This window comes from Pleurodeles waltl, chromosome 9 (genome assembly GCF_031143425.1).
Source record: "Pleurodeles waltl isolate 20211129_DDA chromosome 9, aPleWal1.hap1.20221129, whole genome shotgun sequence".
In the NCBI taxonomy this organism is placed as follows: domain Eukaryota; kingdom Metazoa; phylum Chordata; class Amphibia; order Caudata; family Salamandridae; genus Pleurodeles; species Pleurodeles waltl.
Window position 1 is genome coordinate 1,163,099,943 of NC_090448.1, and position 26,832 is coordinate 1,163,126,774.

Genomic DNA, 26,832 nt, shown 5'->3' on the forward strand with positions numbered 1-26,832 from the left:
CTGGATGTGTTCTGGTAAAGGCCAGAGAAGCACGTAGCATTAACCTTCCCTAATTTCAAGGACACTCTAAGCGAAGCACTTGTTTCCCATTTCTTTGAAGGGGTCACCGGTTAGTCCTCTCCCATGTAATGAAGCTGGCGAAGGATAGGAACATAAAAGTTGCTGGTACATTAATTTCCTCATCTGTGTATTAGTTCATTGTTGGCACTGCCATGCTCAGCCCACCGCTGGCAGGGCACAGAAGGAAAGGACAGGACATAAATCTCACAGGGGTTGGCAAGGGCATCAATTCTTTTCCAGACCTATTGCTTCTCCGCTGCAAGCCCGTGTTCATGCTTCCAATATTTATGAACCTCCCACATATAGGGAAGGGCTTGTGAATCATCCAGATGATGGATTCATTGCTAGCAGTGGCTCTTCTATTCCATGCCTGGAATCCCACAGCTGCCTTTATGGCATTTGTGACATTTAAAGAAAAATCTTCAAACTTTATGGAAGAAGAGAAACTGTTCACATCAATAGTCATGGGTCCAGCCTAAAGCGGGGATAGGATATCGCAACTGGCCAAGCGGCCCCCTCGGCATTTGCCAGACCTCACCTCACATCTGGAATGCAACGTAGTTACCATAAAAAGGTCAGAATACTTGAGGTGCTTAAGTTGAGGTTTAAATTTTATGTTATTTTGTTAATATAAAGATCAGCACACGGTCACACACAATGCAAATTTCAAAGCGTACTTGAAAATCTGATCTGAGAGAAATGCGTACAAATTGTGTGGAGAACACATTCTGTAATGACGAACCTGCTTGCCGTAGGCATGGACTAGAGCTGCAAGAAGAGGGGGGGTATAGAAGCAAGAGTAGGAAATCATGCTTGTTTTTTATTTTTTTATTTTCCCACAAATCATCAGAGGATTCACTGGAAAATTAAATAAAGCATTTTTGGCTTCTAAAAAAATGATTATCTATATACAAACACAAATTAAAATACGGCATTCACAAACAATATACAGAGTCTCCTGAGGTCAGGGAACAAGTATTTTAACAGACAAACTCTTGAGTCCGACTCCCCTCTTGCTAGCGGTAGTGGTTATTCCCCATTCATTGTAGGCAACATTCAGGTAAAGCCCCATTAGTAGTCCGAATCTCAGGAGTCCTACTCCGACTCTTAAGAAGTGTACCAGTGCTCAAGCACTATTTGGAAAGCAAGTTCCCCCAAGGTGGAGCTGATCAAGCCCACCATGCTTCTACTATGGGTAAGTGATGGAATGACAGCTCTAAGGTCACTGCACACACCAGCACATAATCAGAGCATGTACTCCAACAGGAGGTGCAGGGTTCCAGGGTAAGGTGTGAATACTCCACTGGTGAAATTCTGGAGGCCACTTGAAGGCCAGCCCTGAGGAGAGCCAGGCCCATTCACAGATCACTGGTGTGGGAATGATGTAAATGAGGGTGCAGAAGAGTGCAAGGTGCTGAGTTGTGGAAGGAAATCTAGCTCGGAGAAGACAGTTCGGCTAAATGATGGCCACCTGGCGGTCGCCAGGTGACTCCTCAGCCACAGGTAATCAGTGCTGTAATTAAAAAACAACAACTCCGGGAACCCTTAAATAGGGAAACTGGGAGTTGCGGTTAAAGGGGCGGTCCAGGGAGCAGGGACAGAAGTGGGGCAGAGCCAGGCAGGGCAGAGTGAGAAACGCTTTATAACTGAAATTACACTACATTACAACACTTATCCGAAAATCTTTAGCAAAACCTTCACTACTTTACTATTGTGCGCTGCAGAAATGGTTACTACTGCAGCTACCGATGCTTACCACAGACTTTTACATAAATGCACGTAAATACAGTTGCAAACAACCAAAATAAAAAAATAAAAAAACATTCAATTTCAATATGAGGTTATCCCTTACAGAGTAACTGATGTACAGCCTCGTTGTCCCTCTAATTGGCTGCTTGATCTAGAGAAGGGAAGTGACACCTCCAAGCTCAAGGACAACCTATTAAAAAGGAATTCATTGCCCTTCAACTATGCAGACCTGGGGTGCCGGGGAATAACCTAGCATAGACTTTGGCAATGTTGGACTCTGAAAAGCAAGTAATTATCTTTCAACACTACCCACAAGCAAGTTAATCAAGTCCAGCAACAGGCCAGCTCTCCCTGTGCTTTCCCCGGGAGGCTGCTTTTGTTACTGAAGGGACGATTTTGTAACACTGCAGCAGTTTAAAAACGATACCGAGTTCCTTGTTTATCCAGCAGTTCTTGGGCGGCAATAAAACTGCCAAGATAACTCTGGTGATTAGCGTACCTGCTGGAGAGAGATTAGAGTTTTGTCTAGTGGCAGTTTTGACTCATCTAAGGTAGCGCTGAGGTTTAATAGGCCTGCTGCAAAGAACGTGCACTATGCAGATCACAGGACGGTATTTTGTGTGCACTGCTTAGTGAGTTACTGCTTTTGTCACAGAGATCCTTTTTGTTACATTGCAGTACATAAGTTTCTTTCATAATTTAGCACAGTGAGCTATGAACTGCCCTCAAAGAGCTCCGTGCAAACTGCTGGGTACAGGTTAGAAAGTTGTTTTTACCCATTTTTTGATTATCCTAATGTTACTAAAAAGGTTTTGTATGGGTAGAAACAAACATTTAGTAAAGCAAACCTTAACCGCTGTGTTACAATCTGAATCATAAGTTTATGCTTTCCCAAACCAAACACTCCTAAAAAATGTCTGGATGACATGTGAATCTACACCCTGTAGCCTGCTTTGTGCTAACATTTTCCATGCACTGATTTATACACGTATGATTCATAGTCTCTGTATGTGTGTGTGATGATTGGTGCTCCAAAGCCCTTACACTGGTAGGAGAGGAGCTATGAAACAAATGAAATACATATGAGAGAGGAGCTATGGAGAGATTAGAGGCACTGTTAAAGGGTGAAGGTGAAAGACTCACTGAAAAGGCCCAATACAAATTGCCATAGCCTGGTGCACTGTAAGGTGATTATTTGTTATGTTTTGAAAACAAATACAATTGAATAAATAATGGAAAATGTGTTGCAGAATCCACCGTCTATTCATTTTGTTCCCCAAATTTCTTGTGTGGGAGAACCACTAAGCCCCATTTTAGTGGTCAGACTTGCTTCACTATGCATCCTATGGGTGCTGATCTGACACAGTTTGTCAGGGCTGCTTTGAGTTCCTAGTGCAGCTATGCTGCTGCATCGCTCTTGCTCCTGTCTGCTCCCTGCTTTTCCTCCGATTTTTGGGTGTATTCTCCTAGCTTTTCCTTCAATCTCACCGCGTTCTCCTTGGTTTTCCCCCATTATTTGTGCAACCTCCCCAGCAACTCCGGACCATCACCTCACTTCCACAATTCTGAAGGGCCTTCAAGACCTGGCTGTTCGAATTACCCTCTGAGACCTGAAAGTGCCTGGATACCCTGTCAGGTGATTACTTGCACTTTGCAAATCCTAATTGATTGATTATTAAAAATAGATATATTTGTAAACAATGAAGTCAGGCCTGAATAGAGCACAACAGATAAAGAGGGGGTGAAAGGGCCCCGTCACCCCCGACAGGCAGTTGCTTTGCAAAGATCCACACCATGTGTCTGAGAGACCAATTCCTTTGCTACCGGGAGTGGGCGGGAAGGGCTTCTGGGATCACTCAGGATCAGTAATCCCTGCTGGAACTGGAACCCAGCAGGTTTTTATTTCATTCCAGCATTGCTGGTAATACTGAAATTACTGCCCTTTGCCTCTCCTACTACAGTTGTCCTGCTAGGAGATATGCAACCTATGGAGACTAACCATAAGCGTTAAGAAAGACTCTTTCAATACCATAAGATGTAAGAAAGAGGTGAGAAAGAGTCTTTCAACCTACAGAGGCCCTCCCCGTTGCAGTGCAATGGGGGCGTAGACAAGACCCATGTCGTGCAGTGACTGAATCTTTATTTAGGGATCCACCTCAAGAACTGTCAGCCCACTCCAAGAATCTTGGGAAGAAGATGACTTTGAATGGCGAGCAGACTGGAAGAACTGAAAAGCAGATTGGCACAGACAGAGGCCAAAGTGGGTGGGACAGAGAAGTGGCACACAAAGCTAGAGGGCCAAATAGATGAACAGGATGAGACCCTCCAGCAATTCAGCACATTTAGAGAGGGTTTGGTACCTGCAATAATAAGCCTGGAAAGAGATGTGCTGGGGTCTGATAATGCAGCTCAGGCTTCAAAATTAAAGGTCCACATAGCACTTTGCCTGTCAACAATAGGAGCTCAGGGAAATACAGCTGGTGCTGGGACTGTATTGCTTGAAACAGGATCCCCAATACATCTGGTGGGTGTCACAGGCACAGCCTCTAAAACCGGAGAGTTCAAATTTCAAAGCAACAAGATGTTGGTGTTTCCTCAGCTCTGCAGGACCACCCAGAAGCAGTGGTCCAAGTGGGCAGGATAGGAGGGGTATGACATGCCCATAATTTTCTAAATTTATTAAAAACGGATCCTCTAGTTTTTGTGAAAAGACAACAGTCCTGGAATGATTCATTCCGATAGTTTAACTGCTCCTGCTGAAGTATCATTTAGTCTCCTGTGTTGTGAAACCAAAGGGGGCAGACAGCTGAACAATTAACAAGCCTCCTTGCCAGGGTCCTGCTTGCCTGAAAGAAATGCAAATGGGTGCAAGTAATCAATCTGCAATTGTAAAAGGTGCTTGGAAGCCATACTGGCTATAATTGATGGAATCACTTGAAACTTTGCTATGCCAAAAATTTAGAGCCTGATTTAGATTTTGGTGGTGTTACCGCCAAGCTGCGTCGGCAGCGGACCCAAAAATACCATCAAGTCGACATTGTTCTTCCCACCGTATTTAGATGTATTGCAGTTGAGCTGAAGACTTCTACGATGGAGCTCTCGTCCTAGCCGTCAGGTAGGCAGGGTTCTGCAGACCATATTTAGATGTTTCAGACGTGCAGGCAGTGTCATACCGACTGCTGACGGGGAAAGCCTGTCGCTGGACCCAATGGACATCGTAAAACGGCATTGCCCATGGAATAGAGGTAAGTCACACCCACCCACCATACCTTACGGATATGTGTCACCCTGCACAACACAGTATAAACACACCTCATCTCTTGCCATTCCTACACAACAAAACCTATACGTGCCACAAACACTGCCATACATCCATGACACAACATACACACACAATTGACACTGAACCCACACATGAGACAACTACAACAGCCACCACAACTACACGCTCAGCTACATAAACACACTCACACAAAGGCACCGCTGCACACATTGTCCACCACATAACAACAACATTCACCTGAATGTGTCACACAGGAATATGGAATACACAACAACATTGATCTCACATGCAAGTGACATACATACAGACATAACCTCATCACCCACTGGAGCTCCCTCCACCTCAACCAGCCACTCCAGTTGCACACATACATACACATACTGACTCACATACACCACAGAGGGAAATGCCTGCAGTGGCCCCGACCTCCCGTGCAATGCCCACCCAACGTACCATAAGAATGTGATGTTTACACCTTCAAGTCCGACGACGGGCAGGGGGGCTTGTTTTCTCCATGGGTAGGTGGCAGCAGTGACGACAGGTGTTGTTCACCCATGTTCAGTCGAAAACGGAAGTAGAATTTGGGGAAAAGGTACATTTTTACAATATTTGCCCCCCAATCCGCCAACTCAAGTATCAAGGTTGGATCGTCACTTTTTGCTAGACGGTAAGGTACATCCAAATCTGCATGGTATGAAAGGTGGCTGGGGTTCTGCTGGCAGCCACTATTCCCTACTTCTGGGCAGAGATGAGGAGGTCGAATGCAGGCTCTGTCCTAAGGGACCGCCAACATCTAAATACAGCGGGTGGACCGTCATAGCAGCGGATGGGTTTTCAGTCGAAAATCAATGGCTGGACCATTATCAGCAAGATCTAAATCCGGCCCTTACTCTTTTTGAGCAGTAATGCAATTGAGTTACCAGCTGGGCTATGAAGTGCTTGCCATTAAGAGACTGTTATATACAAAAAAAATAGATTGTGTAATGTCTGTGTATTACTAAAACCTATGGGCCTGATTTAAGAAAAGTGGGGCTACATTCACTGCAGCGCCACTTTTCTTGCACCAGTTAGCACCCCCCTAACACCACCATGTGTGTGCCACATTTAAGAAACGGCGCACCATGGCAGTAGTTAGGAAACTAACATCAAACTTTTTGATGCTAGTTTGGTGCTTTGCAGGATTAGCGTAAAAAATATATTTTGATGCGAATCCTGCAAAGCATATTGAGTCCCATTATAAATAATGGTGTGCCTCCTTTTAATGCCTGCTCTGTGCAGGTGTTAAAAATGCCACAAAAAATGGCGTAAAAAAATCTTTTAGATTTCTTTGCACCATTTTTTCAGCCCTCCTAATGGGGTAACGCCCCCCTTGCATACATTATGCCTGACTCAGGCACAATGTGTCGCAAGGGGTTACAACGTGACATAATGCACACATTTACCACTTTGTAAATATGGCACAAGAAAAAGGCCACCTGAGCGCCGCCTTAGCGTAAAAAAAAATATGTTAAGGCAGCGTTAATGTGGCACAAGTGGCTCTTAAATCTGCCCCTATGTTTTGGAAGCACCATTTTATCGCAAACATTTTTGCACATTATTTAGCAGTCTATCTTATATTGTGTGTAATACACGTTTAAAATAATGATTTACATATCCATAGTGTTTTCTGTCATAGGCTGGGACCTTGTAGCACTAAAACTATAGAAGTCATTTTTCTACACTGCTCCAACTAAGATTCAGTTCTGTGGATTTCTGGTTACATACAGACCTCTGCAGTGTACTAACTAATGGGGGTTTCATAACGTATTATAATGCATTTGTCGTTAATTAACTTCTTTTTTTTATTTCCCATTTTAGCTACACGCTATTTTATATGTAGGTACCAAAACACTTTCAGAATATTTTTTTTTTAGCCACATTTGACCTCGCCCCTCACTCACCGATCCTGCCCCCATTGCATGCAGCATCACAGCTCCCATACTTTTTCTATAGCACTCGATCGCTGCCCAGAACAAAACTTGAGCTGCACACTTCAGAGAAGGTCTGTGTTGGCAGCGATGCATGTAGCCCTGCTGTGGTATCCGGCCAAACTTCACATCAGGTGGGAAGGACTTTTCGCTAGTTGGGACCTCAAGATGGGGACTAATTGGACTGAGGCAGAACCAGGACATGATAAAGGAATGACTTTCATTAGCTGAGTTATTTACTTCGCTCAGATCTACCATGCCCGGACTTCTATTGTTGCCAAAATACCAGCTCAGCTCTATAGGTTGTCACTCTTTTCTAGTTCTTGAATCTAGGGGTCAGATGTAGGAAACAATTTGCGAATCTCAAACTGCAAAAATTGCCGTTTGCGAGTCGCAAATCGGAGTTTCCTATGCAGAAATGCATTTTGCGAGTCGGGACCGACTCGCAAAATGCATTTCCGACTCGCAAATAAGAAGGGGTGTTCCCTTCCTATTTGCGACTCGCAGTGGTATGCAATTCCATTTGCGACCGCGTATGCGGTCGCAAATGGAGTCGCAGTTACCATCTACTTGAAGTAGATGGTAACCCACTCGCAAATTGGAAGGGGTCCCCATGGGACCCCTTCCCCTTTGTGAATGGACCACAAAATATTTTTTCAGGGCAGGTAGTGGTCCAAGGGACCACTACCTGCCCTGAAAATATACCGAAACAAAAGGTTTTTTTTTTTTTTTAAGTGCAGCTCGTTTTCCTCCTTTAAGGAAAACGGGCTACACTTGAAAAAAAAAAAACTGCTTTACTAATAAGCAGTCACGGACATGGAGGTCTGCTGACTACAGCAGGCCTCCATATCTGCGAGTGCCCATAGTCGCTATGGGGCCGCAATTTGAGACCCACCTCATTAATATTAATGAGGTGGGTCTTTGCGACCCCATAGCGAGTCGCAGACGGTGTCTGAGACACAGTTCTGCATTGCAAATTGCGAGTTGCAATTTGCGAGTCGCTCGGACTCGCAAATTGCAACTCGCAATTTGCAATATTGCTACATCTGGCCCTTAATTACGGAGGAGGCTTCCTTTGGAACCAAGCATCATTTCGATTCGTCCCCTGTTTCTGAAAGTAACTGAAAACTTGTATTTTACCTGCCTGAGTGTTTTATGGGTCTCTAGTGCCTAGAAGCCCATTTTTTGAGTATTAGTAGCACTTTATAAAATGCTGTTACTTTTGCATTTACTACAGTGTGTAACCATCCTTCCACTTGCATGGTAAAATTATATAGTTAGCACTTCGTAAGAACTGAGGGCCAGATGTAGAAAGCATTTTGCATGGTGCCTTTTGTGATGCACATTCACAATTTGCGAGTCGGTACCGACTCGCAAATTGTGAATGCGACTTGCAAATAGGACGACTCGCATCGCTATGCTAAATTGCTTTGTGACCGCAAATGCGGTCGCAAAGCAATTTGCAGTTACCACTAGTGTCACACTGGTGGTAACCCATTCGCAAAAGGGAAGGGGTCCCCAGAGGACCCATTCCCCTTTGTGAATGTTGCCAATAAGGGTTTTTCAAAGCAGGCAGTGGTCCAATGGACCACTGCCTGCTCTGAAAAACCGAAACCAAAAGGTTTTGTTATTTTTTTTATTTTGCAACTCGTTTTCCTTTAAGGAAAACGGGCTGCAAAATACAATAAAAAAAAATTGCTTTATTTAAAAAGCAGTCACAGACATGGAGGTCTGCTGACTTCAGCAGGCCACAATCCATCCCTGTGAGTGCAGGGACTCGCTATGGGGTCGCAAAATGCGACCCACCTCATTAATATTAATGAGGTGGGTCTTTGCGACCCCATAGCGACTTGCAGTCGGTGTCTGAGACACCGTACTGCATCAGATTTTGCAAATCGGAAATTGCGAGTCGCACCGACTCGCAATTTCCGATTCGCAAAATCGGAAATTGCTACATCTGGCCCTGAGTGTTGTTCTGACTTCACGAAGATGGCCTGGGTCTTAATTTCATGTCTAGATCCATAATGTATGGACACTGCTTGACCTTATCTGTGCCACTGCCCTGGGAGCTGATATCACCACCAGTATTACATACATTCACTCTGCATTACTCACACCACGATTGCGAAGCATTCGCAAACTCACCTCTAAAGAAACACAGTAGGGAATCACCTGAGGGCGATACATGAGATCTGAGAAGTTAGCCTGCTTCCACCACATTTATTTTGGTTCCTCGTCTCTTTACAACGACCTCATCTGGAAAAATAATTCATCTTTTCAGCCCTTTGATCCAAGCAGCAGTTCTCGAGGCCCAGCCCACGGCAGGTTTCCGCACCAGTCTGTAATTCATCTGAAACAAACCAGGAAGAGATATCTCAGTAAGCATACAGGCCCATTTTTAAGAAAAAGTGACGCATGAGCTATGATGCGCCACTTTTCTTACGCCCCACCTAACGACACTATGGTTGCGCCGTATTTATAATATGGCACACCATGGCGGTTGCTAGCACAATACTGTCAAAAGTTTTGACGCTATTATGGCGCTTTGCTACACTAGTGTCAAAAACTTTGACGTAAATACAGCAAAGTGCAAGGAGGCCCGCAGCTTTATATGGGAGCGTCATTTTAACACGTGCTCTGTGCAGGTATTAAAAATTATGCCAAAACTGGCGCAGTAAAATCGTTTAAATTTCACTGCGCCATTTTTGCAGGGGCTCCTAGCGCTGGAATGCCCCCTTGCACACATTAAGCCTGATGCAGGCATAATGTGACCCAAATGGTTACAAAGTGGCACAATGCTTGCATTACACCATTTTGTAAATATGTTGCATGTAAAATGCCACTTTAACGCCAAAATTTACATTTTTAAAATGGTGCAAATGTGGCGCAGGGTGGGGCTAGGGGCATCATAAATATGCCTCACAGTGCAGTATGTTATGGATTCACTAAGTAAGGTTTGGATTCATGTTTATAGAGGATGTGTTATGTGGCACTTTGGGGGCGATGACTAGTGGGAGACGTGGGCTTAAACCTGGAGACAGTGTTGGTGTTCTGTTGTCTTCAGCAGCAGTTATCTCTCTACTTTTAAAAACAGAAAATTAAGACTGGAGCATGGAATCCATACAAGGGTCACACACCCCTCCTAATGTTCAAAATCTGTAGCAACCTTGGGGCCAGATGTACCAAGCTTTTTTCTGTGTGCAAACGGCCCGATTCACAGAATCTGGCCATTTGCACACAGAAAAAAAGAATTTTGGGATGTATAAATGGTATTTTGCAATTTGGTAATGTATTACTGACTGGAGAATGGAATCCATACAAGGGTCACACACCCCTCCTAATGTTCAAAAACTGTAGCGGCCTTGGGGGCCAGATCTATAAAGCTTTTTTCTTTGCGCACAGAAAAAAGCATTTTGGGATGTACAAATGCTATTTTGCGATTCAGTAATCTATTACCGAATCACAAAATAGGTTTGTGAGCCGCTATTAGGAAGCAGTGTGCCAAGGTCGTCCATTCCCAATAGCGAGTCGCAGTGAAATGTATGCTTGTTTTTCAATCACAGTTACCACTAACTTCAAGTTGGTGGTAACCCATTAGCAAATGGGAAAGGGTCCACAAGGGAGCCCTTCCCCTTTGCAAATGGGGGTGCAAACATTTTTAAGAGGATGCAGCAGTCCTACGGGCCACTGCCTACCCCAAAGAAATTAAAAGAAAACTTTTCTGTTTTCTTTTTGTAATGCAGCCCATTTTTCTTTAAGGAAAACAGGCTGCATTACTTACAATAAAAGGTTTCTTTATTGAAAAAGCAATCACAAACAAGGTGGTCTGCTGACCTCAGGAGGCCTCCATCCATGTAAATGTAAGCATTCACAATGGGTCGCAAATTCCGACCTGCCTCATGAATATTGAAGAGGCATGCCCAGGTGCGACCCACTGTGAATCACTAACAGTGTCAAAAATACTGTTGTACCTTGCAGTTTGTGATTTCCCATTAGCGAATCGCTAAAATTTGCTATTAACAAATTGCAAACAGACAGTTTTGTACATCTGGACTTTGTTTCCTTTTTTTTGCAGTATTCCTACTTTATATGAAGATTTTTTTAATGAATGCATCATTGTGTAAGTATGTTTTTAAGCGTGGGTGTGTGATCGGTATGTTTGTGTGAATGCAGACAAGGTGTAAAGTGGGTGATATATTCGGATTATGCAAACTTAGTGATTTCATGCTATTCCTTCTCTCTAGAACCACACAGGCAGCTCAGGATTGTACAGCGCTTGTATATTAAAAGTGTGAATTCATCACACTTAGGAGGAGTGAGAAGCTACGCAAAGGGTACCCTCAGCCTTTGTCGAGCACCATCAGACAATAGAGAACAAAAAGGGTGCTCTGATTTCTTTTTGTAGGAACTCACACAAACATTATTTGAATATGTACTAATTAGAGTTAAAAGGCAACAAATGGGTTTGATGGAGAACTTCTTGTCATTTAAGGAACATTTCATGAAGAAATATCGCACATTTGATTGGAATCATGGGAATGAAGTAGGGGGTGCTTTGCTGGTGATCTCTGGAGGAACCTGAAAAAGATCCCTTCACAGAGAGGGGAAATGGGTCAAATGCAGCTAAAGAAATTCAACTCAACATTACAATTGGAAATCTCTCTGCATTAGAATATGAAATAACATTTAAGATATTGGTAACGTTTGGAATAGACAGAAAAAAAGGAAAGATCAGGTGGAAGTAGCTACTTCTTTTCTGTCTCAATCTCTAATGTTTTCAATTAGATCTAAAGGTGTCCTGAAGACCCTGTGTATCTACACAACAATACACCATAATCTAATCTAAGAAAGCGAGCATTATGGAAAAGGAGTCCTTTGAGGGTTAATTCAACTGTGTTCTCGCCACAGTGGTAGTGGAGAAGCAACCTGAACCACAGTCTTCAGATTGGCCGCAAACAACATTATTTTTTGTTGAGCATTCAAAGTCTCCTGCTTTGATTGAACAAGATAAATGCATAAAATAAATTTGTGCCTCAGGATAGTGCTGATCATTGTAAACCACCAATAAAAACATTTTAAAAATCTAAGAAATATGTAAAACCTACCTTGGCTTTCTGCTTGAATCCTCTTTTCATTTCCATATAAAACGGATTTATTGCAAATGAAAGGCAAGAGAGGTGTTAGACTGAGGCGATTTTAATAGCATTCAAATAAGGTAAACTAATTCCAGAGGAATCGGCTGAAGCTTTATTAGAGAATCTGATTTAAATGTGCTCCACGTTTCGGCCCCCAGATTACTGGAGCTAAAGTATTTCAATGTATTCCATATCCCCATGTCATGTTCCAGTGATGCAAATACTGGTAGCATTAACTTTAAGCTCACTGGTATATTGAGGTGGGAACCTTAGCATTTTCATGTCTTTGTTTTGCTATCTGGCATTTTTACAAGAGGCATGTGTTATCAAAGCCCATCACTGCACAGGCAACCATGGCTGGATCATGCATGTAGACTTCAATAAACCGATATGCATAAAGTGTCAAAGCACGCAAACATCAATCTGGAGACTTATTAAGCGGGCTTTGCCCCATTCTAACACCACATTAGGGTCATTTTTTATGCTAATATGGGCTTAAAACCCCAGAAACGCTGCACCACTTTGTAACCCTTAGCGCTACATTATGCCTGCCCCACGAAAAAAGTGGCGCAAAGAAATTTAAGAGCTTTCTTGGTGTCATTTTTTTAGCACTTTTAACGCCTGCTCAGAGCAGGTGTTAAAAGGAGACTTCCATTGGTTACAATAGGCCATTGGGTGCATTGTAGGATTAGCGTCGACATTTTTAACACTAAGGGACACTAGAAAAAAGGCCCTGCAATAGGTGCAGCCCCACATTTCATAAATACGGCCCTTGGAAGGGTTTCAGGTGCTTCAAGAGATCTTAGAGAAGGGTAAACCAGATGTTTGCTGCAGGTCTTGATCTGTAGTCAATTCCTGTTCTGCAACCTCTTGCCCCCAAATTGCATCATGTTAGCCTAATTTCTCTTGCCCAACCATCCTTCGTGAAGTGCTTTGGTTGGACTTGGAATTCAGTTTGGCCATTTATGGCACTGTATTTTGGATAGCTCACTACCTTGTTTGGTTTGAAGAGAACACAGAGGGCACAGCCTGTGTTTCAAGAGTACACAAGGGAGAATTAGGTAGTGATGCAAATATTCTTACTTTCATGCAGTAGACCAACCACATCGGACAGTTTCAAGGTGAGTACACATTTTAACAACTGATAAAAGTGGGTGATAATCTATAGCGAGAAGACATTTCTAAAACGGTTCCCCCTTCTGTGTCTGACACATAATTGTATGATCAATCTTGGACCAGTTCATCATCAGGTAAAACGTCCTTCATGAATCCATCTTTTACCACTGTGACAAACATGTACACTGTGTGTGCCTCAAGTGGCATAAAGAAGATGTGACACAATCTTTGTGGGAATGTGAATCTTATTATAGATACGCATGTAACAGAGTACACAATTCGATGTTTCACCTTCGTAATTTCTGCCCTGCTTAAGTATGGTCAACCTGAGGGTTTACTCTCTGTAAAGGCCTTTTAACTTCTGTTGTCTCTTTATTCGGATTTCATCCTTTGGGAAGCAACATGCATTTGTAGTATAACAAAAGGTGCTATTATGGCACATTTACATGACACTTGACAGCTAACATGGCAAACTTTTCAATTACATGAGTACTCTTAGACCACTGGAGAGGGAAGGAAACGCTAAGCATTTGTAGAATACTAATTTCAATATATTTCTTATTGTTGATATATTTTCTTTTCCTCTGGAGGATGCGTCAGGTGAATGCAGTGTTAATTCCTAGCTGTATCACAGTGTCAAATAATTGCCATTTGATATTCTAACCTGACTAACTGCACTTCAGTGTAGACTGCATTAAATGTGCATGTTTCGAAGAAAACAAAACATATACATTAAAAAAAAACATTGAGACCCTATACTGGTCCAGTATACATAGGGGGCAGTCTAAAGAAGTCCGACTAACAACCCACAGATATTAATAAACATATCAACAACAGAACAGTGAAATGTACTCATTGTTAAAAGATCAGGTAAACTAATGGCTTTTTCTACTGAAATGATAAAAGATCAGGTAAACTAATGGCTTTTTCTACTGAAATGATGCTTCAATTAAAAGTTTACCTTTTTGCAAATGCCCCTTAAAACACGTTCTTTCTAGTACTCTGGAAATATTTGGTTTCATCAAATGTCATTTTCAGCAGAAATGTTTCAGTGCAGTATGAACTACGTCTGTAGTAGACTCGAGCATCCATATCCTTTCATATGTAGTGACAACGAAGCAAAGTTCAATGCAATGACGTGTTTGGTGTGTGACACTGTTTAGTTGAAGTAGAATGTGTGAGATCAATTTATTGGAAATTTTAATTGTTTTAGAAGAGGTTCGCGGATTGTGTACTCCTTTCAAATATTATGTTTGTCTTCCTATGCCATGCCTCTATAAATCAAGGCTAACATATGAGAGTAAAATAAATGAAATGCAGAAATGTCTTGGCAAAATGCATCTTTCATTTGAATTTACCCCAGAGTCCGATTCCAATTTCTTGAAAATCAATTTACTTCTACCCTCTATACTTTTGATATAAAATAAAATACACTGTTGTTTCTTCAGAGACATTTAGTACTTGAAAAGGTCCCCATTCTCTTTGCACACGACTGTCATCTCTCTAGTGTATTGAGCACTTTCCGCGTCTCCAAAGACTGCAATGAGAATGATATCTATAGCATGGCTCTAAAAGTTTGGTTATGAAGCCCTTTTTAGTCTGCAGTCTAGTTTGGTGTTGCACTGCCTCAGTGGGATCTGGGAGTGTTTTGGTAGCAAATGTTCTTGGGGCAGAGAACGGGAAACAGAATAGTGTCTTGTCGACTAACATAAAATGTAGAAATTCAACATTAGTGGACATTATGGGACCCAAAGGCAATTGCTGGGATGACTAAATCAAGAAAAGACATCTCTGACAACGTAGCAGATAATCTGCAAAATAACTCTATATGCAATATCAGTAGTTCACATCATGACCTATGTAGACACTAAGGATAAGTGAAAACATTTCAGTCTATCTATGTATAGTTCACTGCTATCATCTCTACGTCATAGCAGGTACCTGTTGTGATAATCCGAGGGCAGAGATTAAAATAAATAAATAAAAATAAATTCCTTCAGTCAAAGGTGTACAGTAATCATCAATAAAGTCAGAGCTCCCACTGACAACTACTCGTAGACGGCTCGGAGAGCAGGTTAAGAGCTAACAAGTCAGGGATCACCAGTAGCTGCCAAATTACTAAAGCCTACCAATTGTAATGCTTTCACACTGTTTATTTTTAATCCAATAGAAAAATAAATCTCATACATTTGAAATGGTACACAAAAAAACTGGGATCAAATTGTTCAGATTTCTGATAGCACCATTTTTACACATTATTAAATTAAACATTTGAAGGACTTTCTTAGAAAGCGATATCAGTATAAAAATACAGGTTTTCGGTCCTCTGTTAGCTGCCTGAATGTGATGAAGAGTCTACGTCTACGGTGCAGGTAAGGTTGTGCATGGCGGTGTGGAAACCATTTTTAAGTGTGTTACAGATGTGATGGTAAGCTGAAAGGGTCGAGGAAGCAGGAGAAAGATCTCGCAGAAGACCTGCTGTGAGCAATGAATCGCAATGAGCCCTTAAATGCTTAGAACTCGCCCTGTGCTGCTTAGATCACTGAACGACAAAATGACATCCACAGAAAGGAGTACTTTGCACTGTTGGTCAGAAAAGGAAGGAGCAGAAAAGAAAGGAGGACGAGTTGGGTAAAAAAAAGGAATCAAAAACAAAAAAAGAAGGTGAAGGCTGAAAGGTCTACAAGTCGGGGTGCAGAGTGTTCTTCGGTGCAGAAAGGCAGCCTTTTTAAAGTGCAGTGCTTGAAAAGGATGCTGCAGGCACAAAGGCAGAGGGGAGGAGAAGGCAGCCAGGCGACCTGAAGCGGTGTTGGGTTGGTGGCGGTGTTGCGGCAGTGCTGAAAGGACAGCTCCCATGCGCAGAGATCTTGGATCTAAACTAGAGCGTCCAATCTGTATGATAAACAGCACACTGGGTCTCAGAGCTCCCATTCAATCTCTGTGAGTAAATGAAGTATTGATTGAAAGTGACCCTGGAACAGAATGCATTAAAAAGACGTAGGAAAAGCTGCAAGAACCCAGGCAATTCGTATTCGCCAGCCTCCCCACAGCAAAAAAAACAGCTCTATAAATAGCTGTGTCTCAGCTACGGCCCCTGCATCCCCGATTCACCCCCTCCCCATTCTAAACTCTTGCCTCATTTGTGGCCCTCTAAGCTGAAACAGGCTACACTGCCTGAAGTGACTTACAGCTGCATATTACCAATCAGCCCTGCAGCGACTGTACTTTTCAGGTTGTCTATTTACTTTGGATAGGACAAAAGTAATTATCAAATAGAGGCTCATCCTTGTTTAAAGATCAACAGCAAGACTTCGGTGTGTGATAAGTTGCATTAGCGCATTATATCACTTTAAATGTAATGCACAGATGGCATGCATTCATCTCTAATAAGAAACCTCCCTGAAAACCATACGCTCTCGAGTCTTTTCACCTGCCAGATTTGTACATTATACTTTCCACCAACCAAGTCTTGAATACATTATACCTGTTTCCAAAGTCCCCGGGAACAGCCATACACACCCACCAGCATGATGTTACCCAGAAGAAAGGGGCTTGGCGCCACGCAGGGAGGGGTGGTCAGAAGAGCTAGCTATGATTTGTCCTTAAGTAACAAGACACAAGCACAGAGGATGGGCTCAGCTGCTGCGAGCAACATACAGAGTACTTGGGCTCAGATTTGACAAGAAGGGTGGGGATTCTTGTATCAAAGGGAGGTGGATGTTAGGACTAGACCTCTAGAATCTTCAGGGTTAGCTAGAGTAACTCTCCCTGAATCTAGGCCCCACTGTGCTGTGAAGCCCTGTTTAATGGAAAGGAGTGTAAGACTGATTCCACTTTTTGATACAAATGTGCTTTAGTAACACACTGATGGACAGTGATACCCAAGCTACTGAAGAAGTTTCTCAGTGGCCACATGTGCAGGTCAGCGGGCATGGACGGCTGGCTTGGGTCACCAGCTTTAAATAGCTGGCAGCAGGCTTAAAAAAGTGAAAAGAGCTATGCAGCAGACACACACGGGGAGATGCAGAAGTTGTGAGACTGCTTCTGTGACACCTATCAGACTGAAACTTGAGAGAACTGTGTCACCAAACACAATTATTCTCAATCGGGAAGGGATAGACTCTTTGGTGAGAAATGATAAATCGCTGAGGCAATGGGATTTGCTGATGTTCTCGGGGTACTGTGGAAGCTTTTTAGTGGCAGTGCCTTTCGGCTTATGTTTGAGCAATGGCAAGTGCCTCCTTGGGATAAAACCGCTGACCATGTTTACTTACAGTGGCTGATGGCATCAAATACAGACTAGATACAGGCTGCTGGTCGCAAGCCTCAGCAGTAGTTGTTAGTCTGATGGCCCAGTGTTGTACAAGACTGTCACAAGAGTAAGGTGCAATCAGCCAGTAGTGGAGGTGTGAAGGGAATCGTTCTACAGGCAATTTTTATTACTAAATGCTTGTTAAACAAATACCTTCCCAACAGTGATGCAGCAATAAAGCTAATTCATTTTCAGTCAAAAGGACCTTTAACATCTGCCGAAGACATCTGCAAGGCTCAACTGATACTGAAAGTGAGCAAACTGTAGGAGTGGAAAGCATGAAGCCACTTGAGTAGTGAACATAACGTCTGGTTATCAGAAACATAGCTTAAAAGACAGAGTTAAATCATCTTCCAGTGTGCAAGAGGGTGTTATTTGCACATATAGACAGAGCATACAAACCGAGATGTTACGCAAAATATCCTATGATTCTACTAACATCTGTGGAAGAGTTTGCAGAAGGTTCCTGACCTCAAACTTTCAAACACTGGCCAAGTCAACTCACTGAACTCGATGAAGATAACACTGAACAAGCTAAACTCTGCTCCCCCAAAAAGTAACGACACAGACATCACACTGAATTTAAGAAAGTGGTTAAGGTAGGCTCACTGAAGGAAACTCCACTGAAGGCAGAACAAACATTCACATTCAGAAAGGAAATAGAGTTTCTAAACCACACCAAGTACCAGCTGAACTGAAATTGATAGAACTGATACGTGCATATGTCAGCATTGCGCTCCATCATAACTAAGGAGATGGTAAAGGCAGTAACAAATCGAAGCTGGCCTTCAACACAATGTTCATCTTAAATCACAGAGGCCTTCATCATTTCATCATGTGTTCGAAAAAGAAACAGCTACTAATGTGAGGGTTGTGATGTCCAGGGTGGTTTCTTCGAACTGAGAGTCTAACACAGGACAAGATAGAGGGACTCATGGTATGTTTAGAATGTGGCTACTTTGATCTCTTCTGATAGCAAGAAAGTTCTCTGGGCAGGTAGAAATTGTAGGCAATAGAACAAACGTAATTTAAAGTTATGATGTGAACGCAGATTTTTTCATAAACATTTTCCTCATCATTTTCCAAGCTATTGCACAACATTTCTTTATTTGTTAGTTAGGGAAGAGGCACAAACAAATACTGATTTTGAATGTCTTTGTGCCAAGCCATACTTGCAATACTTCTTAATGGCATCCCGTTAACGTGAAAAATACACAATGAGCTGTAATAGAACAAGATGGAATAATTGGCTTCACCAAGAGCAAAATTTATAGTTAAAGTGACAATTTCAAAATTAATGTCCCTGTCAACTTATCTTCTGTCAAAATTTTAAAAGCAAAGTCCGAAAAGTGTTGCAGTTGATCTTTAATACTGATGCATATTTCCCCATGGCTCCTTTAATTTACTCCCTTTGATAGACCAACCGTTTGAAAACAAACATGCCTGTTGTCATGTTTTTGCATTGATGGGATGTTGCAGTCAGAGAGGGATACAATAGCAGGGCAAACGTCTCGTCTGAAGTTAAGACCTGAGATTCCACTGTGTTTTCTCCATATCTAACTTTGCCTAGATCAAATGGTTTCGTCTAGAAAGCAGTACCTGGATGGCCGGCTGAATGCCTTAAAGTCTACACTCTTGGACATTTTGTGCAAGAAGGCCACAGTTCACATGTGTCTTATTTCTAAATCCAGTGTGCTTTCTGGTCGGTACTCCCCAAAAGTGAGGTCATGACAACTTAAATGGTTGTGAATTGATTGAGCACTAAACTCCAGATGAAATGTATGGGCTCCATGGCAGACATTTTGAATTTGGGAATTAAAAAAAAGCAGGGGATCTCTTGAATCTGAAATAATTATTTTGCAAGACCCAATATCTGACTTGCTCCTAATACACACCCTATGTCTTCTCTTCTTCTCCCCTTCCTTTTTTTTGGCCCCAAAAACCTAACAATGGGGTGAAGGGTCCCAATCTTTGCTTTTATTCACTGCTGGCTGGGAGACAGCATGGTGAAGGAAATTTACAAACATAGTAGTCATTGTTAATGTTTTATAAATGAACTGAGACTTGTGACATGCAAGGAAAAAATGAGACGGGAGACACGGGATGGTACATGATGAACTAAGCACATTTATAATGATAAAATGGGTAAATATAATAGCGGCAAATGCTAACCACTGGTTTTCACGAATTACACTATTTGTCAGAAACTTACACAGCTACACAGTATCGACGATAAATAGTCATTACCAGTAACACAGTTTTACTACAGCGTTGTTCTTTTCAGTTAAAACAAGCATATCATTCCCTTTAAAAAAAAAAAAAAACATTCTGTAAATAATTAGAGTCCCGAGAACTGTAAATAAAAAACAAATCCAATGTTTAAAAAAATAGAAAAAATTAAATCTACTCTTAAAAGTTTGGCAGGAATGGGTTTTTAAAAATGAAAGGAGAAGGGATTGGCAGGGTGGGGGGTGGGGAGGAAAAGGCGAGTGTTACGGAATACTTTCAAATCCTCAATGTTCCAAAAAAAGGAAATTGCACATTAAAAATCAATATGAAATGAGGAGTCCATATAGTTCAATGAACAAAGGGGAAAGTTCATGAAGACAGAGATCACAGTTCTGAAAAAGGGGAAAAAAAGATGCTGGACGAGGTTCAGACGTGGAGCATCACACGTATTGTTCGTTAACTGGTAGCACAGAAAGGAGCAGCAGGGATGTCATTTCAGCCTGGTAAGATGAACGAACGGAATCAATGAGTTGAAGTTGAGATGGAAGTAAAATTCTGTTTTTGAAACTCAATTGCTCAGCCAGATGTTCCAGAGGTAGGCAGATGTTTTAGTTCTGTCCATTGAGTTTAAGAGTGCATGCTCGGGATGAAGAGGTGCTTGGCTATGGATGGTCCTCTGAGCGGCCTGCCGTGGGTAGCTCAGAGGGCGAACAGATGATGGGTCAATGGTTTGGAAGGGGCAACTGACACTCAGGAGAGGTACAGATAGGGTCTCTTGCTGGGATCTTAGGCGACATGGGCACACAGTTTTGAAAACGCCCTTTTGTAAAACAGCCTGCATTAAAGGAGCCCACCCCTACCTCTCAACACTGACCTGCCTCCTTTTGATTAGCATGCAGGAAATACTGATCAGTCTGGTGACACAGAACATGCAAACTACCGAGTATTAGAAACTGCACTTGGGCTGCTGGCGCCATGCTGCGAAGACTCCATCACAGAAAGATTCACAGTAAAATCAGCTACATTCACAACACTAATCGGATTCTAATGTTGAACAAATTATACACAAACATAAGCTCTTAAAATGCAACATACTTCTCAAGCAGTTGCAGAGAATGAAACATCAGCTATCAGTTAGTTGGCACTTCCACATGTTTTTGCTTACAAAATGTTTTTTTTCCTCGACACACTGTAGACAGCGAGGATGCTAAATGGAGTAATGGCTGCACTACTGGTCAGTTGATGGGATCAGTAGTGACTTTCAGTGCTTCAAAAATAAACGTACAAACCCCGAGCCAGAGGTTGGTATTCTGGGGTGAAAACTTTCAACTGGTGACGAATGGCTGGTGCTGGCCAGCATGCAGCATTAAATCCACTCTGTTAAGTTCAGATGGCAAACGCCTTTTTGTTGATGTGTAAACTTACCAATATAATTTGTTTCCACAGTTTCAACCTTTTTAAAAATATTTTACAGTGCTTTTTGCAATTATATTGCTGTTTGACAGATGTGTGTCTTTAAGTATTATTTTAAAGGGGAACCATACCATAATACTAAGCTGTCATCAAATGGCACACTGCCTCAGTCATGGTGATCTCAGGGCTAGAAGTGGCAGTACCAGTTATTTTCTGCCTCTCTTTCCTTTGTTCCTAAAGCTTCGGTGCGTGCCTCTGTGACATAGGAGAAGCACCAGATACACGCTATTCTCTTCTAAGGCATGTGCATTGTAAACATCAGCAGTAAAAGAATCAGCACACAGTACCAAGGCGAAAGCACTAGCCAGCATACAGACAAGGAGCTACAGAAGAAAATAAGACACTGAACACGGGCTGTGAGTTATACAGTACCATTAGAAGTGCGCACATACCACTGCCCTGGTACCCAGCACCTAAACAGGCATCCGGTACCTGGTGATGCTCGGATATCACAGGCACCATCGTTACAGGGAAAACCTCATTTCTTCTTGAAATATATTTCAGTTTACTTCTTCCTAGATAATTGAGGTCTCATAGGCCTCTGTGGAAAGGATCCGTGCAGTCCGTAAACCCAAACTTGCGGCCCCCTGACTGACTGCAATACAGGCATCTGTGACTTGTCCTGCTTTATCGTTTTTTAATGACAAAAAGAAAACAAAATCTATATATTTTTACAAAAAGGGACAAAATGTGTATCCTAATTGCCAACAGATAGTAGCTCATTTTACAAATCAAAAAGTCTAAAGACATATCGCAGGGGCCACCGAGGTTTACAGTATATTGAGGCAACAATGCACAAACAATGAAGTGGCAACAATATGAGTATTGTCTACTGTACTGTGATGGCCGTTGGCCACTGGGAGATCCTGGATACACCATGGAGGCTTAACAACTCTAGCCAATATTTCTAGCTTTGACTGGCATATGTGGGAAAATGGTACCAAATCCTCGTTTTCCTGAGAAGGTTCATGCAGGGATTTCATGATAAATGCTTTATCTACCTCTGTTTATAAACATGTAAATACAACTGCACCACTATGCCCTTCTGAAACCAGAAGACTGATGGTGATATATTAAAGAACGGGCAAACAAAGATGGCATTGGTGGGACATGCTTCAGCACTAGATTTTGTTGCAACAGTTTGGTAAAGTCAACCTACTTTTAATGCAATTTGTGACCAATAGTTGTAGCTTTTTACCTATATGTCACGCATTACATCACTGCAAGCCCCACCATCTTGAATAAACCCTTGATCTACGGTATTAAAGTCAGAAGATTCAAGATACTGAAACAAACACTTTAAGGTCTTTTATACACAGAGCCTGTTATTCTCTGTCCTGCCGATCTACAAATATAAATAGACACACCTCCCACGCCCTCACAAACCTCCAAGACAGACAGAAATATGCCATCATGTCCTGACCTTTTTATACTTAGGACTGGGTGTTTTGATTAATATTAGAACTATTTACCTCGAACCGTTATCTACAATTAATACATTTCGACAACTACAGTTTTATTTTCACCGTTTGAGAATAGAAATCCGTAAAGTCTGATCTGAGGTCCAAAGGACACACCAATAATTTGAACGACTGCTGTCAGGTATCAGCTCCCGTTAATGCAGTGTGGACTTTAAAATGAAGAGCTATGAAAAAAAGAGACTTGCTATTATTTTTAGGTAAAAGCGAGGCATGCAAAACTGGGATCTGTGCTTTGCATAATAGATGCGATTTGGAAAACGTTGCCAAAATATCTTGAAAGTCATTATGAAAGCAGTTGTAGGGAAAACAAAAATGCAAATTACCATTTGCAGGACAATATTCTCCTAGAAAATATTTGTCTAGGGAACTTCGTCAGAGGTGTAACGTATCATTAAATCATTATTGAGTGCAAAATGATGACTTTTGCCCAATTGCTTCTCAAGAATTTAAGTTTGGTACACCCTACTAAAAACATGTTAACGCTAAATCAGATTCAGGGACTATAGGAAAGCAAAATGAAATATATTTCAGGAAGAAAGCAGTCGAAATCCCAAAGGAAGCTTTTGAAATTGTTCTGCTGCTGCTTCTCTTGCACGCAGAAATAGACTAAACAACCCCACTCAGTCTATGTAGCACATTCTACCGTGGCAGCTGAAAGTCCCAGACTAGGGCGGTCCTGGCACTGGATGCACGCTTACTCTAGGGTGCAGTTCCACTTTAGCGTTATTGTTCCGTGTTCTATCCTACTTCGCTGAGCCCTTCGCAGGAAGTAAGACTGAATAGACAGTGCTTTGGCCTCACTCCATTTTAGGTCATTGACCATAACATACCCAAGGTAACAGCAGTTAATGTCATCTCTAGAACTCATTCTAAGAATGACGCGCATCGTCTTGCCTACATTCAGTCAGTTTCAACTACAACAATGCTGGTAAAACGGCAGGCTTAAAATTCACACTAAAACACCTCTCAACAAGTATACAACAAGCGCAGTATAAGAGAATAAAACAGGTCAAGGGGAAAAAAACCTTCCTATGGAACATCTTTTAAACCACATATTATTTACATATACACATCTTCAACGTTGTCACATTCGTTTGCATAATTATATATTAATAACAGAAAAAATAAAACCTTCACTTCTGCAAAGTACAGTACATCCTTCAAAATTAGGGTAAGGAAGGAGAGGTGCTGGAAAGGAGTTGGGACCTTGTAAATGGTGGGTGTTCAACCCACTTTCTGAGGATTGGCAGCGCGGACTCCTTGCTCATAGGTGATCCGTTGTGTGATTAAATACTGTGCGGCTTGTGTGGCAGCAGGGGAGCCAGTGATGGTGACCTTCCGATTCCTCGTGCCTGGAACAAACTCCCCCTTCTTGGAGATCTGTATCCTTGCACCAGTCAACTCCTGGTACTCCACCAATGTCTTCCCACCCTTTCCAAGTATTGCCCCAACTAGATTCTCAGGCACTGCTATTTCCACTACATCCTTGGACCCGTCTGTAGATTTCTCACTCCCTAGAATGGCACTGGCTGTCAAGGGAGAAGCAGCTCCAAAATATCCATTTGTGGCAGCAGTAGCAGCAGCCAGGCTACCTAATGCAAATGTCCCCGCCGCACCCCCGGGGGTGCTGCCACCGGCTGAGGCTTCACTCGCATAGGTGGCCAACAGGTTGGCTGCTGCTGCTGCTGCTGGGTTGGCACTGGCAGCTGCTGCAGCCAAGGCCCCGGTTGCCGCTGCCTGACTGATTCCTAAACCTAGCGTGTTGAGGTTATAACCATAGCTGGCCAACGTGTTTAGTGCAGAGGTGATAGCCACCAGGTCATTGCCAGTGAAGCCGGAGAGAACTGCAGGGAAGGCTGCCACTCCTGCCAGGTTGGCATGTCCTAGGAGCCCTGCGGCAGCAGCAGCAGAGGGCAGCACTTCAGCCGTATTGGCATAGGGCGATCCGGTGGGATTGGAGTTGGCCACGGGGCCTGTGACATTGGCGTAACTTATGTTCAGGCAGCTGCCGCTCTGGGGGTCCTCCTGAATCTTCTGAATGATGAGTTCCACAGCTTTCCTGTTCTGCTCGGGCTCCCCACTCACAGTCACAACCCTTTCTTGCAAGTTGATCCCGTCGGGTTTTTGCGAAAGCTGCACCCAAGCGCCCGACTGTTCCATTACAGCCTTCACAGTGGCACCTCCTTTGCCTATTATCAGACCTGCCGTGCTGTTGGGGACTATAATCTTTACCTGCAACACAAAAACGATACGAAATATTAGTATTCGTATTTAGACTATAAAAATGTAATAGTCACAGCAGTATTGGTACAGTGGAGGCGCTGACCTTGGACAACTGCTGTGACTGACAGATGTAAGAGAAGAATACTTATGCAAACATTCCTGACACACAAGTACATCAGCCGACTTCAAAATGCTCCTGGGATTAGCACATATTCAAAAATGCTGCTTCCCTCTGCTGGTGACTATCAGGAATGAAATGAATAGACTATGCAATAGAGCTGACATGTAAGTAAATACAGCTGATTTCAATATTCTCTTGGCATTAGAAGCATGGCAGTGCATGCTCCGAGATGCAACACTGGTACTAAACATAACTATCATATAAGATTAGAATAGTCTTGTCATATGAGAATGAAATCATAGATATTATTGATTGCATGATATGCTTTTCACATTTATTGATCATCATACATCATAAACAGTAACATCAAAGCAGAACAGTAGTACCAATGGCCCAAATAGGAGCTCTAATATGCATTAGCAGTAGTGAAGTAGCGAGCATAGCAACACACCAGGGATCATTTCAGTGGTAGTCAGTGTGTAACCAACAACAGTCTTAGTTTGCTTTGCACTTCACTTTTAGACAGAAAAGGCACATTTCAGAACAGAGTTTTAAGCTAAGCAATAGAGAAAGTCTACAACATCTTGGTACTAAACTTGTTAAAGTTTCAGGTCATTTACAAAAGTCATCATTTCTTAGTTCTTGGATTCAGGTGAATTTCAATCTCGCCTGACTGCCAAGTATTGCATTAATGAGTTCCATATGTTCGTAGATGTAGCTGCTGGATGAATCATTACAGACTAGGCGGCCACCATTTCACTACACTATACTAAGCCACGAAGCAGTTCCCAATCTTCAGTGGGAGTCGAGGGATGGATCCGTAGCCAGTGCATTGCCACTCTTCGCTTTGCAAATCCTAGTGAACCAGTCCCTGGTCAAAAGTGACATCAGCTATCCAAATTTTCCAATTTAGCCTGGATGTCCCGTAACGTGACCTGATTGTGAGTCAAAGAATGGTGGTTTTCCAAGGTGATTAACCTCACTTCTATTGAGCCCAATAATATACAAAGAGACATAAAGACTCTAGCTACTTTAGAAATGCATAGCTTCCTAATGTACACTTTAAACGTTTTCCTCACCACATTCACAGTGGGATAAAATCTGGTGCTAATTTATAAACATTTCACTGATAGCTTAACAAATGTCAGCCTTTAATATACACTCAGCAAATGCCGCAGAGCAGAAGGTCCAAATATGCTGTTTTCGTTACTGGAATCTGCAGAGAGGGCACAATTAGGGAGCGATCAGAGTTTCAGGTAACAGATACGCTCTTTGGTCCCACTCCTACACATAACGAGATAGGCCAATAATCTATTCAACAGTTTCTCTATCTAACAAGTAAAGTGTTAAGTATGCTATTAAAATCCCCCCAGATAATTTTCGAAAATTAGAATTCTTAACATTCCCAAAAATATTATCCTGAATCCCAAAGAAACTTAGGTTGTTATACATAACTTTTGTCACTATCCAACTTTCCGAGAACCACAGCATATCTGCCTTTGGGGTCAGTAGAGGTCTTGAGTATCATAAACCTCAAATATGTATGTACCACACCAGAGTATGAAGTATGTGAGGTGGGCAACCGCAGTGTACCCTCATTCAATTGTAAAGCTGTCCTGTGAGTATGCTTGCAAATGTGTATGTTCTATCAGCTTTACATTAGTCTACATAAGCAAGCACCTG

General features: G+C 42.3%; 1 protein-coding gene across 5 annotated transcripts in view; it reads right to left on the minus strand.

Annotated features, from left to right (window-relative positions):
* Positions 1-19,726: 19,726 nt before the first annotated feature.
* NOVA1 (NOVA alternative splicing regulator 1) overlaps positions 19,727-26,832 on the minus strand; it is a 406,071-nt gene continuing 398,965 nt past the window's right edge. For all 5 annotated transcript variants that reach the window (XM_069209046.1, XM_069209044.1, XM_069209045.1 and 2 more), the window contains one exon: positions 19,727-25,037. In XM_069209046.1, coding sequence (XP_069065147.1) covers positions 24,030-25,037 — 1,008 coding nt within the window. In that variant the 3' untranslated portion in view covers positions 19,727-24,029. The remainder of the gene's footprint in view (positions 25,038-26,832) is intronic.